The 13,719-nt window shown below is 53.6% G+C and overlaps 2 protein-coding genes across 2 annotated transcripts; both read left to right on the top strand.

Moving 5' to 3' along the window:
* Positions 1-246: 246 nt before the first annotated feature.
* On the top strand, positions 247-10,181 carry LOC138750703 (zinc finger protein 436-like; the record flags this gene model as incomplete). The annotated part of the gene is made up of 3 exons (XM_069912771.1): positions 247-581; positions 8,386-8,850; positions 9,440-10,181. Coding segments are annotated over exons 1-3 (1,542 nt in total), but the record flags the coding sequence as incomplete, so codon positions are not given.
* LOC138750700 (zinc finger protein 729-like) lies at positions 10,174-13,611 on the top strand. The gene has a single exon (XM_069912763.1). It carries the CDS (start codon positions 10,239-10,241, stop codon positions 13,515-13,517), a length of 3,279 nt encoding a protein of 1,092 aa, XP_069768864.1. The 5' UTR covers positions 10,174-10,238; the 3' UTR covers positions 13,518-13,611.
* The last annotated feature ends 108 nt before the right edge of the window (positions 13,612-13,719 follow it).

The following is a 13,719-nucleotide window of genomic DNA, read 5'->3' as shown; positions in this document are numbered from 1 at the left end:
AGGCACACACAGACCGGGAAAGAGACAGGGAGAGGGAGAGACAGATAGAGAGTGTGTGCGCCAGACAGACAGAGTCAGAGGGAGAGAGATAAATACAGAGGGGGAAAAGACAGAGAGAATGTGAGAAAAGTGAGAGACAGACAGAGTCAGAGAAACTGATACAGAGACACAAGGGGAGACAGAGCAACAGGGAGAGAGACAGCGAGAGGGAGCGGGAGAGACAGGGATAGAGAGGAAGAGACTGAGATGCAGGGAAAGCAGGGAGTGAATGGCGGGTGGTCCGTCCCGGCATGCCCCGGGCGCGAGAAGGTCCCCAGACCGGCCGAGGTATGCGGTAGGGCGCCTGCGCGGCGCTGCCAGCGAGCACCCTGGGAAGAGACGGACGTGCGCGGCGCCGGCGGAACCTGCCAGGAATTCCAGGGGCTGCGGGCCGCGGCCCGACGCCTCGTCCCCGGTCGGGGCTTGCAGAGCGTCCGTCTGCTGCCGGGGAACAGGACCGTGCACAGGGCGCGTTGCAGGGAGAGGCCACGGATGCATCAGCTGGAAATGGAGACGGGGAGCGGCGAGCGGCCCCCGCGGGTGTGAGTGCAGCCGGCCGCCGCCAGCGGGCCCCCGGGGGTGGGCGGGGGGCGTGGGGGTGAGAGGGGTGGTGGGTCTTTGTCCCAGCTCCGCAAACCTTCCCCATTGCAATCCCATGACAAGCCCCCAGTCATTGAAACCCCACTTCCCCCCATTCATTGCAACCCCACTCCCCCCCAGCCATTATAACCCCAATGCAAACCTCAGTCATTACCAATCCCATTGCAAACCTCAGTCATTACCAATCCCATTGCAAACCTGTCATTACCAATCCCATTGCAAACCTGTCATTACCAATCCCATTGCAAACCTGTCATTACCAATCCCATTGCAAACCTGTCATTACCAATCCCATTGCAAACCTGTCATTACCAATCCCACTGCAAACCTCAGACATTACCAATCCCACTGCAAACCTCAGACATTACCAATCCCACTGCAAACCTCAGACATTACCAATCCCACTGCAAACCTCAGACATTACCAATCCCAATGCAAACCTCAGTCATTACCAATCCCATTGCAAACCTCAGTCATTACCAATCCCATTGCAAACCTGTCATTACCAATCCCATTGCAAACCTGTCATTACCAATCCCATTGCAACCTGTCATTACCAATCCCACTGCAAACCTCAGACATTACCAATCCCACTGCAAACCTCAGACATTACCAATCCCACTGCAAACCTCAGACATTACCAATCCCACTGCAAACCTCAGACATTACCAATCCCACTGCAAACCTCAGACATTACCAATCCCATTGCAAACCTCAGTCATTACCAATCCCATTGCAAACCTCAGTCATTACCAATCCCAGTGCAAACCTGTCATTACCAATCCCACTGCAAACCTCAGACATTACCAATCCCACTTCAAACCTCAGACATTACCAATCCCACTGCAAACCTCAGACATTACCAATCCCATTGCAAACCTCAGTCATTACCAATCCCACTGCAAACCTCAGTCATTACCAATCCCACTGCAAACCTCAGACATTACCAATCCCACTGCAAACCTCAGACATTACCAATCCCACTGCAAACCTCAGACATTACCAATCCCACTGCAAACCTCAGACATTACCAATCCCACTGCAAACCTCAGACATTACCAATCCCACTGCAAACCTCAGTCATTACCAATCCCACTGCAAACCTCAGTCATTACCAATCCCAGTGCAAACCTGTCATTACCAATCCCACTGCAAACCTCAGACTTTACCAATCCCACTGCAAACCTCAGACATTACAATCCCACTGCAAACCTCAGATAATAACAATCCCACTGCAAACCTCCGATATTAACAATCCCACTGTAAACCTCAGACATTACAATCCCATTGCGATCCACCACAGACAGCTGGATTAAAGGGATCACTGATGCCTTTTATTCCTGCAAATTAAAAGAGTCGTGGCTTCAGTGTTTAAGAGGGCTCTCTGTTTGGAAGAGCCTCCATTTACCTCTTAGGTAATGCAGCAATTAAAGGAGCTGATTGGGGAGTGGGATGGCAATTAAAAGTTCAGTATATCCCACTGCAATTAACCTTTCCCTGTATCTCAGTTCCTGAAGTCCAGGCAACATTTAGTAAGTGTCCTCTGCACTCTTTCTATTTCATTGATATCTTTCCTATAGTTAGAACTGCACACAATACTCCATATGTGGCCTCACCAATGTCTTGTACAACTTCACCATAATATCCCAACTCCTGTACTGAATACTTTGATCGATGAAGACCAATGTGCCAAAATCTCTCTTTACAACCCTGTCCACCTGTGACGCCACTTTCAGGGAATTATGTATCTGTACTCCCAATCCCTCTGATCTATCGCACACCTCAGTGCCCAACCATTTACAGTGTATGTCCTTTCTTGATTTGTCCTTCCAAAATGCAACACCTCACACTTGTCTGCATTAAATTCCATCTGTCATTATTCCAGCTGGTCCAAATCCCTCTGCAAGCTTTGAAAACCTTCCTTGTTGTTCACAAAGCCTCCAATCTTAGTGTCATCTGCAAGTTTCCTGATCCAATTTACCATCATGTCATCCAGATCATCGATATAGACAACAAACAACAATGGTCTCAGCACCGATTCCTGAGGCACATCATTGGTCATAGGCCTCCAGTCTGAGAAGGAATCGTCCACCACTACTCTCTGGCTTCTCCCGTTCAGCCATTGTCGAATCCAGCCATTGTCGAATCCAGTTCACTAGTTCACCATGAATACCAAGCGTCTGAACCTTCCTGATGAGCTGCCCATGCGGGACCTTGTCAAAGGCCTTACTAAAAACAATGTAGACAATATCCACAGCCTTTCCTTCATCACATTTCCTGGTAACCTCCTTGGGCGGCGTCATTAGCCACGCTGTTACAGTGTCTGCGATTGGGACAGGAGTTCGAATCCCACGCTGGGTGTAAGGAGTTTGTACGTTCTCCCTGTGTCTGCATGAGTTTTCCCTGGGAGCTCTGGTTTCCTCCCACCCTCCAAAACATACTGGGGGTTGCAGGTCAATTGGATGTAATTTGGCATCACAGGCTCATGGACCAAAAGGGCCTATTGCCATGCTGTATGTCTAAATTTAAAATTTAACTTCATAAGATTGTTTAAAAACGACCTACCACACACAAAGGCATGTTGACTATCCCTAGTCAGTCCCTGGCTATCCAAACACTTGTACATCTGATCTCTTAGGACACCTTCCAATAATTTACCTACGACTGACATTGGGCTCACTGGCCCATAATTTCCAGAGTTACTATTGGAGCCTTTTTTATACCACGGAACAACGTGAGCTACCCTCCAATCATCTGGCACCTCATTTGTGGCAAAGGACTTTTTAAATATCTGGGCAAGGGTGAGGTGTTGCACTTTGGGAGATATACAGGCAATAACATGGTAAATTGGGTCAAAGAGTTGGCAGATAACACAAAGATTGGAGGTGTTGTGGATAATGAGAAGGCTTTCAAAGCTTGCAGAGGGATCTGGACCAGCTGGAAAAATGGGCTGAAAAATGGCCGATGGGGTTTAATGCAGACAAGTGTGAAGTGATGCATTTTGGAAGGACAATCCAAGAAAGGACATAGACAGTCTGAGCACTGAGGAGTGCACTAGAATAGAGGGATCTGGGAATACAGATACACAATTCCCTGAAAGTGGCATCACAGGTAGACAGGGTTGTAAAGAGAGTGTTTGGCACATTGACCTTCATAAATCAAAGTATTGGGTACAGGAGTTGGAATATTATCATGAAGTTGTATAAGTCATTGTTAGGCCATATTTGGAATATTGTGTGCAGATCTGGTCACCAAACTACAGGAAGGATATCAATGAGATGGAAAGAGTGCAGAGAAGAATTATGAGGACGTTGCCTGGACTTCAGGAACTGTTATAGGGCAAGATTAAACAAGTTGGGACTTTATTCCCTGGAGCGAACCATTCACCTTGTCGATCCCCATACCCCGAGGTCACTGTTCTACAACACTCCCCACCGTTCACCATGTCGGTCCCCGTACCCCGAGGTCTCTCTGTTCTGCAACACATCCCACCGTTCACAGTGTCGGTCCCCGTACCCCGAGGTCTCTCTGTTCTGCAACACTCCCCACCGTTCACCATGTCGGTCTCCGTACCCCGAGGTCACTGTTCTACAACACTCCCCACTGTTCACCATGTCGGTCCCCGTACCCCGAGGTCTCTCTGTTCTGCAACACTCCCCACCGTTCACCATGTCGGTCCCCGTACCCCGAGGTCACTGTTCTACAACACTCCCCACTGTTCACCGTGTCGGTCCCCGTACCCCGAGGTCTCTCTGTTCTGCAACACATCCCACCGTTCACCGTGTCGGTCCCCGTACCCCGAGGTCTCTCTGTTCTGCAACACATCCCACCGTTCACAGTGTCGGTCCCCGTACCCCGAGGTCTCTCTGTTCTGCAACACTCCCCACCGTTCACCATGTTGGTCCCCGTACCCCGAGGTCACTGTTCTACAACACTCCCCACTGTTCACCGTGTCGGTCCCCGTACCCCGAGGTCTCTCTGTTCTGCAACACATCCCACCGTTCACCGTGTCGGTCCCCGTACCCCAAGGTCTCTCTGTTCTGCAACACTCCCCACCGCTCACCATGTCGGTCCCTGTATCCAACAATGTCTTTCATTTCAATATAATTGTGGGCAAGGATATATCTGGTGCTTGAGGTTTGATTGTAAATTGGAGAAAGTCCAATTTGGAGGGATCTGGGCCTGGGTATTGTCTGGCAATGATGTGCTTGCTATGTGAAAGGCTTTCAAAGGTGATATCGTTAGAGTTAATACACGGAAATGCTGGAGAAACTCAGGAGGTCCCACAGTGTCCATAGGAGGTAATGATATATCACTGACAATTTGGACCCGAGCTCTTCTTGAAGGTGTTAATAAAAATCAGGCAGACACTTGAATTAAAAGGCAGGGAAAAGGGAAGAAATGGCCAGGGAGGAGGGCAGGACAACGGACAAATGGTGGTAACTGGAAATGGATTGGTGGGCAGGTGAGAATAGATCAAGGGACAGGGTGGCTCTGTGGAATGCAGAGTCGGAAGAAAGAATTTATTGTTGCAAATGTCGTGAAATTTGTTGTTTTGCTCAATGATATGCAGAAATAAATAAATTAGTGCAGAAAGAAGAGAAAGTCAGGTAGTGCCTGTGGTTCATTGCCCGTTCAGGAATCTGATGGCAATGGGGAAGAAGCTGTCCTTGTGCCACTGATGCTCGTTTTTAGGCTCCTGGACCTTTTCCCCGATGGTAGCAGAGTGAAGAGGGCCTGGCCTGGGTGGTGGGGGGTCAATGAGGATAGAGGCCACTTTTTGAAGACCCCGCTTCATGTCGATGTCCTCGATGGAGTGGAGTCTGATGCCCATGATGTTGCAGGCTAATTTAACAACCCTCTGGAGTTTATTCTTGTCCTGAGAGTTGGCGCCTCCGTACCAGGCAGTGATGCAACCAGCCAGAATGTTCTCCACGGTCCACCTGTAGAGATTTACGAGAGTCTTCGGTGACACACCGAATCTCCTCACAAAGTCTAGCCGCTGGAGAGTTTGCTTCATGATGGCATCAACGTGGAGACCCCAGGACAGATCCTCGGAGATGTTGACACCCAGGAATTTGAAGTTCTTTGCCCTTTCCACTGCTGACCCCTCAATGAGGATGGGTTCATGTTCTGATTTCCCCCTCCTGCAGTCCACAATCAGTTCCTAAGTTTTGCTCATGATGAGTACAAGGTTGTTGTTTTGACATAACAACTAGCTGAGGGCTTCGATAGGTATATAAAGAGCAAAAGGATACTAAGGGACAAAATTGGTCTCCTTGAAGATCAGAGTGGCCATCTTTGTATGGAGCCAGAAGAGATGGGGAAGATCTTAAGTGAGATTTTTGATTCTATATTCACTCAGGAAACTGGCACAGAGTTGTGGGAAGTAAGGAAAACCAGCAGTGAGGTAATGGAACCTACACAGATTAAAGAGGAGGAGGAAGGGCTTGCTGTGTAAAGACAAATAAAGGTGGATAATTCCCCAGGGCTTGAAAGGTATTCCCTTCGTCCTTGAAGGAACCTATTGTCAAAATTGCTAGGGGCCTGGCAGATATATTTAACATGGCATAGCCACGGGGTGTTGGTGCAGGAGGGTTGGAGGGTAGCTCATGTTGTTCTGTAGTTTTAAAAAGGCTCCAACAATAATCTGGGTAATTTAGGCCAGTGAGCCTGACCTCAGTACCAGGGAAGTGAGGGGAACATGTTCTAAGAGATGGGATATATAGGTATTTGGACAGCCAGGTGCAGATTAGGGATAGTCAACGTGGCTTTGTGCGTGGTAGGTCGTGTTTAACCAATCTTAGAGAGTTTTTTTCGAAGCGGTTACTAGGAAAGTTAATGAAGGAAAGGCTGTGAATGTTGTTGTCTACATGGACTTTGGTAAGCCCTTTGACAAGGTCCCTTGTGGAAGATGATTCAGGAAGTTTCAGAGACTTGATATTCAAGTTGAGGTAGTGATCTGAATTTGACTTTGGCTATACAGGAGAAGTCTTCTCTCTCCCCACCACTTCACAATCTCTCAGAAAGTGGTGGTGGATGATTGGAGGCCTGTGACGAGTGATGTGCCTCAGGGATCAGTGCTGGGAACATTGTTGTTTGTCATCTATATCAATGATCTGGATGACATGATGGTAAATTGGATCAGGAAACTTGCAGATGACACTAAGATTGGAGGCTTTGTGGACAACAGGGAAGTTTTTCAAAGCTTGCAGAGGGATTTGGACCAGCTGGAAAAATGGGCGGAAAAATGGCTGATGGAATTTAATGCAGACAAGTGTGAAGTGTTGCATTTTGGAAGGACACATCAAGAAAAGACATACATGGTAAATGGCTGAGCACTGAGGAGTGCAGTAGAACAGAGGGATCTGGGAATACAAATACATAATTCCCTGAAAATGGTGTCACAGGTGGACAGGATTGTAAAGAGGCACATTGTCTTTATAAAGCAAAATGTAGGAGCTGGGATGTTTTGTTAAAGTTATAGAAAAAGATATTTTTGAGGCCAAATTTGAAATATTACCTGCAGTTTTGGCCAAAAAACTTCTGGAAAGATATCAATAAGATGGAAAGAGTGCACAGAAGATTTACTGTGATATTGCCCGTACTTGAGAGTTATAGGGAAAGGTTAAACAGGTTAGGACTTTATTCCCTAAGTGTAGAAGAATGAGGGGAGATTTGATGGAGGTGTACAAAATTATGAGGAGGATAGATAGAGTAAATGCAAGTTGGCTTTTTCCACTGAGGTTCACTGAGAATCAAATCAGAGAACATGGGTTAGGGTGAAAGGAGAAAAGTTTTGGGGGAACATGAATTTTTTCTCTCAAGGACTGGTGGGAGTGTGGAACGAGCTGCCAGCTAAAGTGGTGAATGTGGGATCAATTTGTTCATTTGAGAAAAATTTGGACAGGTACATGAATGGGAGAGGTCTGGAGGGCTATGGACTGGGTGCAGGTTAATGGGACTAGGCACAGACTAGAAGGGCCTGTTTATGTGCTTTGATGTTCTGTGGTTCTCTGCACAACAACACTCCCCACCATTCAATCCCCGTACCTTGAAATCTCTTCTACAACACTCCCCACCGTTCACCGTATCAGTCCCCGTACCCCGAAGTCTCTCTGTTCTACAACACTCTCCACCATTCACCTTGTCGGTCCCCGTATCCCGAGGTCTCCCTATTCTGCAACACTCCCCACCGTTTACCGCGTCGGTCCCCGTACCCCGAAATCTCTCCGTTCTATAACACACTCCACCGTTCACCGTGTCGGTCCCCGTACCCCAAGGTCTCTCTGTTTTACAATACTTCCCACCATTTACCTTGTTGGTCCCCATACTGATCTTCCTGAAATCTCAGATAACCTTCATCAGCATCCCCCACACCTCTGAGGTTGTGTTGTTCTGGAGATTTGAGAGTGGGTAGGTGGACAAGATCATGTGTAACAGGGCAGAGAGAGAGAGAGGTGAATGCTCTCCTGTCCACATTTAATAGGATGGAGAGCATAAATAGCCTCCCACCTGCAGTAACATTGCTCCTTCTCTCTCTCTCACTCTATCCACCATTCCCCTCTCCCTTTACACCATCCTCCTTTTTTCCCTCTCCACTCTCCTTTTCCTCCCTCCCCCACTCACCCCCAACCTCTTCCCCACTCTCTAATCCGCCTCTCCTTTCCCTTTCCCCGCCACCCCCCTCTGCCCCCGCCTCTCCCTCTCTCCCCACCCCCTCTCTGCCCACTCTCTCCCCCACAGGAAGCAGGAGCAGGCACCCCAGGACCCGCCAGATCCCCCGGAGGGGGCGGTCTACCCGTTGCAGGAGCCGGGAGAGGCGGAAGTTGACGAGGAGAAGGCAGCAGTGTGCGGCGAGTGTGGTGGCGCGTTTGGGAGCCGCCGGGAGCTGGAATCGCACACACGCCGCTCCCACGGCCCCGGGGCACCGGCCCAGCCCCTCCTGTTCCAGTGCGCTGCCTGCCGTGAGGTGTTCGCCGGCCCCGAGGCCTTGCTGGGTCATGGCTGCGGGCTTCCGGGGCGGCCCGAGGCTGCCCGCCGATGCCCGCTCTGCCACCGCTCCTTTGCCCAGCTCGCCGGCCTCCTGGCCCACTCCTGCCCCCGGGCCCCACATGGGACCTACCCCTGCACAGCATGTGGAAAGGCCTTCGCACAGGCCAGCCAGCTGCAGCACCACCAGAGGGCCCAGTGTGGCGAGAAGCCCTTCCGGTGAGGAGGTGGGGAGGGTGGTGAGGAAGAGGGGCGTGGAAAGTTCCTGGGGAACCGGGTGGAGGGGAAAGGGTGATGAGGGACGGGCAAAAGGTGAGGAAGAAGGGGAGGGGGAAGGAGAGGGGGCATTGGGAAAGATTCCTTGGTGGGGGGGGTGCGGAGAGGAGGAGGGAATGGGGAAATGATGAGCTGGGGCGGGGAGTGGAGAGAGGGTGTGAGGAGGGAGGGGGAGTGGGGAGAGGGCAAGGGGAGGAATCCTGGGGAAGGGACCTTTTCCCAGGCCAGTCAGCTCCGACTATGCCAGAGGGCTCCATGTGGAGAAAATACCCTCAGCAGGAAGTGGGGGAGTGGAGGCGGTGGTGAGGGAAGAGGTAGGGAGGGTGAACCGCCCCATCAAGTCTGGATTAGGTGAGGGACTGCCTGGGGCCAGCAGAGAGCGAGTGACTGAACAGCATACTGTTCCATTGTGGATTAATTGTGTCTTTCTCTTCCCCCACCCATTCCCTCACCCTTTACCCTCTCTCCCTCCCCTTACCCCCACCCCCTCACTCTTTCCCTCCCCTCCCCCTCACTCTTTCTCTCCCCACAGGTGTGACGTATGTGGCCGCTGTTTCTCACAGGCCTCAAAGCTGCTGACCCATCAGTCCATCCACAGTGGCCAGAAGCCATTCCCATGCGAGGCATGTGGGCGCTCCTACAACCGGTTGGACAACCTGCGGCGACACCAGCGCGCCCACCTGGTGGAGCGGCCGCACCGGTGCCCGGACTGTGGCAGGGCCTTCGCCGAGGCCGAGCGCCTGCAGGCCCACCGCAGGGCGCACGCTCCCCGGCGCCCCCACCATCGGTGTGCAGACTGCGGCCGCTCCTTCGTCCGGCCCGCCAAGTTGGCACAACACCGGTGTGGCAAGGCCGGCGAGAAGGCCCATCGGTGCGCCGACTGTGGCCGGGCCTACAGCCGGGCAGAGAATCTGCGGAGACACCAGCGCTCGCACGGCCGCCCCCGCCGGCCCCTCAGCTGCCTGCTATGCCGCAAGAGCTTCAACCTCTTCTCCACCTTCCTGGCACACCAGGCCGCCCACACTGGTGACAAGCCCTTCCGCTGCCCTGTCTGCTCCAAGGGTTTTGGCGTGCCCGCCTCGCTCCGCGCCCACCAGTCCATCCACACCGGCAACAAGCCCTACCAGTGCCAGGCCTGTCCGCGCGCCTACAATCGGCTCGACAACCTGCGGCGGCACCAAAGGGGACACCAGGGGGCAGGGGCTCAGGTCGTCCGTCCTGGGAGGAGGCGGGGGAGGCAAGGCGAGGAGGGGGGAGGGCCGGTTGCCGGAGCCTTTGGGGGTGTGGGGAGCTTCCCGGAGCCATCTGGTCTCCCAGCGCACCACTCGGCCATGACCTACCAGTGTGAGGCCTGTGGAGAGGCTTTCCCGGACTCATCTGGGCTCCAGACCCACTGTCTGACCCATGCAGACATGACCTATGAGTGTGAGACGTGTGGCGAGACGTTCTCAGATCTGTCTGGGCTCCAGACCCACCGTCTGACCCATGCAGACATGACCTATGAGTGTGAGACGTGTGGTGAGACGTTCTCGAATGTGTCTGGGCTCCAGACACACCGTCTGACCCATGCAGACATGACCTACGAGTGTGAGACATGCGGGGAGACATTTTTGGATCTGTCTGGGCTGCAGACGCACCGTCTGACCCATACAGACATGACTTATGAGTGTGAGATGTGCGGGGAGACGTTCCCAGACCCATCTAGCCTTCAGACACACCATCTGACCCACACAGACATGACTTTTAAGTGCAAGACATGTGGGGAGACTTTTCCGGACTTGTCTGGGCTTCAGACGCACCGTCTAGCCCACTCAGACATGACTTTCGAGTGCAAGACATGTGGGGAGACTTTCCCAGACCTGTCTAGCCTTCAGAAGCACCGTCTGGGCCATTCAGATGTGACGTTTGAATGTGATGCATGCGGTGAGATGTTCCCAGACCTGTCTAGCCTTCAGACACACCGTTTGGCTCACTCAGATATGACCTATGAGTGCGAAGTGTGTGGGGAGACATTCCCGGATCTGTCTAGCCTCCAGACACACCGTCTGGGCCACCTTGACGTAACTTATGAGTGTGAGACATGCAGTGAGACATTCTCAGACCTGTCTGGCCTCCACACGCACCGTCTAAAGCACGCTGACATGACGTACGAATGTGAGTCTTGCGGTGAGACATTTTCTGATCGGTCTAGCCTTCAGACACACCGTCTGGCCCACTCAGACATGACATTTGTGTGTGAGGCCTGCGGTGAGACATTCCCGGACCTGTCGAGACTTCAGACGCACCGTTTGGGTCACTCAGACATGACGTACGAGTGTGAGACATGTGATGAGACGTTCCCAGACCTGACTAGCGTACAGAAACACCGTCTGGGCCATGCAGACATGACGTATGAGTGTGAGATGTGCGGGGAAACATTCCCGGACCCGTCTTGTCTTCAGACCCATCGTCTGACTCATGTGGACATGACGTATGAATGTGAGACGTGTGGTGAGACCTTCCCAGACCTGTCTAACCTCAAAGCACACCGTCTGACACATGCGGACATGATCTTTGAGTGCGAGACCTGCGGAGAGACGTTCTCAGACCTGTCTAGCCTACAGAAGCACCGTCTAACCCATGCAGCTATGACGTATGAGTGCGAGACGTGTGGTGAGACATTTTCAGACCTGTCTAGCCTACAGAAACACCGTCTGGTCCATGCAGACATGATCTTTGAATGTGAGATGTGTGGGGAGACATTCTCGGACTTGTCTGGGCTCCAGACGCATCGTCTGTGCCACTCAGACATGACATATGAATGTGAGACCTGTGGTGAGACGTTCCCAGACCCATCTAGCCTACAGAAACACCGTCTGGGCCACTCAGAAATGATCTTTGAATGCGAGACGTGCGGTGAGACATTCCCAGAACTGTCTAGCCTCCAGACGCACCGTCTGGGCCATGGGGAAATGACTTATGAGTGTGAGTCATGCAGTGAGACGTTCCCAGACCTGTCTAGCCTTCAGACACACCGTCTGACCCATGAAGACATGACCTATGAATGTGAGACATGTGGTGAGACATTCCAGGACCTGTCTAGCCTCCAGACGCATCGTCTGTGCCACTCAGACATGACATACGAGTGTGAGATATGCAGTGAGATGTTCCCAGACCTGTCTCGCCTCCAGACACACCGTCTGACCCATGCAGATGTAACGTACGAGTGTGGGACATGTGGTGAGACTTTCCCAGACCCATCCAGCCTCCAGACACACCGTCTAGGCCATGGTGAGGCCCCACCAGCATCCAGACCCCATACCTGCTCCCTGTGCGGGCGCACCTTTGCCAAGGCCTCGGCACTGCGGTCCCACCAGGCTGCACATGCCGGCAGCCGTTCCTACCGCTGCCATGCCTGCCCCAAGACCTACAACCGCCTGGACAACTTGCGGCGCCATCAGCGGGTGCACCTTGGTGACCGACCCTTCCGCTGCACGCTGTGTGGTGAGGGCTTCGTGTCAGCTGCCTCCCTGCGCGCCCACCGCGCCACCCATGGTCCCGCTGCCAACCTCCCCGGCCGGCCCTTGCCTCGGGCTCCCCGGCTCCCTGCCCCCTGCCAGTGTGGCCTCTGTGGCCAGATCTTCGGAGACCGGCCCTCACTCTCAGCCCACCTGCGGGCACACACCAGTGGGGACGCTAAACCTTTCCGGTGCCCAGCCTGTGGCAAGGGCTTCAGCCAGGCTGTGTCACTGCGGAAACATCGGTGCCCAGGGGGCGGGGGGCGGAGGCCACGGAATCCTGGCGGACCCCGGGAGCGCTGCTTCAAGTGCCAGGCCTGCCCGCGCAGCTACAACCGTCTGGACAACCTGCGGAGACATCAGCGGGTGCACCTTGGTGACCGGCCCTTTCGCTGCACGCTGTGCGGTGAGGGCTTTGTGTCGTCTGCCTCCCTGCGCGCCCACCGTGCCACCCACGGGCCTTGCCTCTGTCAGGGCTGTGGCCAGGCCTTTCCAGGACCCAGCGCCCTGGCTCAGCACCACTGTTGGCCCCCCTCCTCCCCCGATGAGCCCCAGGGTCTGCCGTGCCAGGACTGCAGCGAGGAGTTCCCAGATGAGGCCTCGCTTGCCCGCCACCGCCTTCTCCATGCCTGGGAGCGCCCGTTCCAGTGTGATGCCTGCGACTGCACCTTTGCTGACTCGTCCTCCCTCACTGAGCACCAGTTGGGCCACGGCAATGAGGGGCCTGGCCCATCTGCAGAGGAGCCGGAGGGACAGGAGGATGGGCACGTCCTGCGACGCCTGCCGGCCTGGGGAGCTGGGCCCTGCCGCTGCCAGGGCTGCGGTGAGCTTTTTGATGACCCCTCAGCCCTCCAGGCACACGTGCGGCAGGCTCATGCCTCCGAGGCCGAGGAGAAGCCCAGACCTCAGCCTGGGCCCAGCCCCGGGCCCAGGGCCAAGCCCTACAAGTGCCAGGTGTGTCACAAGGCCTTTGGCCTGCATTCCGCCCTCCGTGCTCACCAGACCATACACACAGGCACTAAACCCTACGCCTGCGAGGTATGCTCCAGGACATACAACCGGCTCGACAACCTCCGCCGGCACCAACACTCCCACCTCAAGTCCCCTCTCTGAAAACCCTCTCCCTCCTGCCCACCAGCCCCGGGAGTGTGTGACGGGTCGGGGGGAGAGGGAGCATCATTCTATGTCCCACCCCAGGAGTTTGTGATGAGACAGGGGAGAGGGAGCATCATTCTGTCCCACCCCAGGAGTGTGTGACAGGACGGGGGACTGAGAGTTTCACTCTGTGCCCCACCCTGGGAGTGTGTGACAGGGA

The sequence above is a fragment of the Narcine bancroftii genome, unplaced genomic scaffold (assembly GCF_036971445.1).
Source record: "Narcine bancroftii isolate sNarBan1 unplaced genomic scaffold, sNarBan1.hap1 Scaffold_232, whole genome shotgun sequence".
NCBI classification, from domain to species: Eukaryota; Metazoa; Chordata; class Chondrichthyes; order Torpediniformes; family Narcinidae; genus Narcine; species Narcine bancroftii.
The sequence above is the reverse complement of the archived record's forward strand: the minus strand, read 5'-3'. Positions and strand labels throughout refer to the sequence as shown.

Excerpts from the sequence above, each read along its gene's own strand:
- LOC138750700 (XM_069912763.1), top strand. The coding sequence starts at position 10,239 with ATGACCTACCAGTGTGAGGCCTGTGGAGAGGCTTTCCCGGACTCATCT.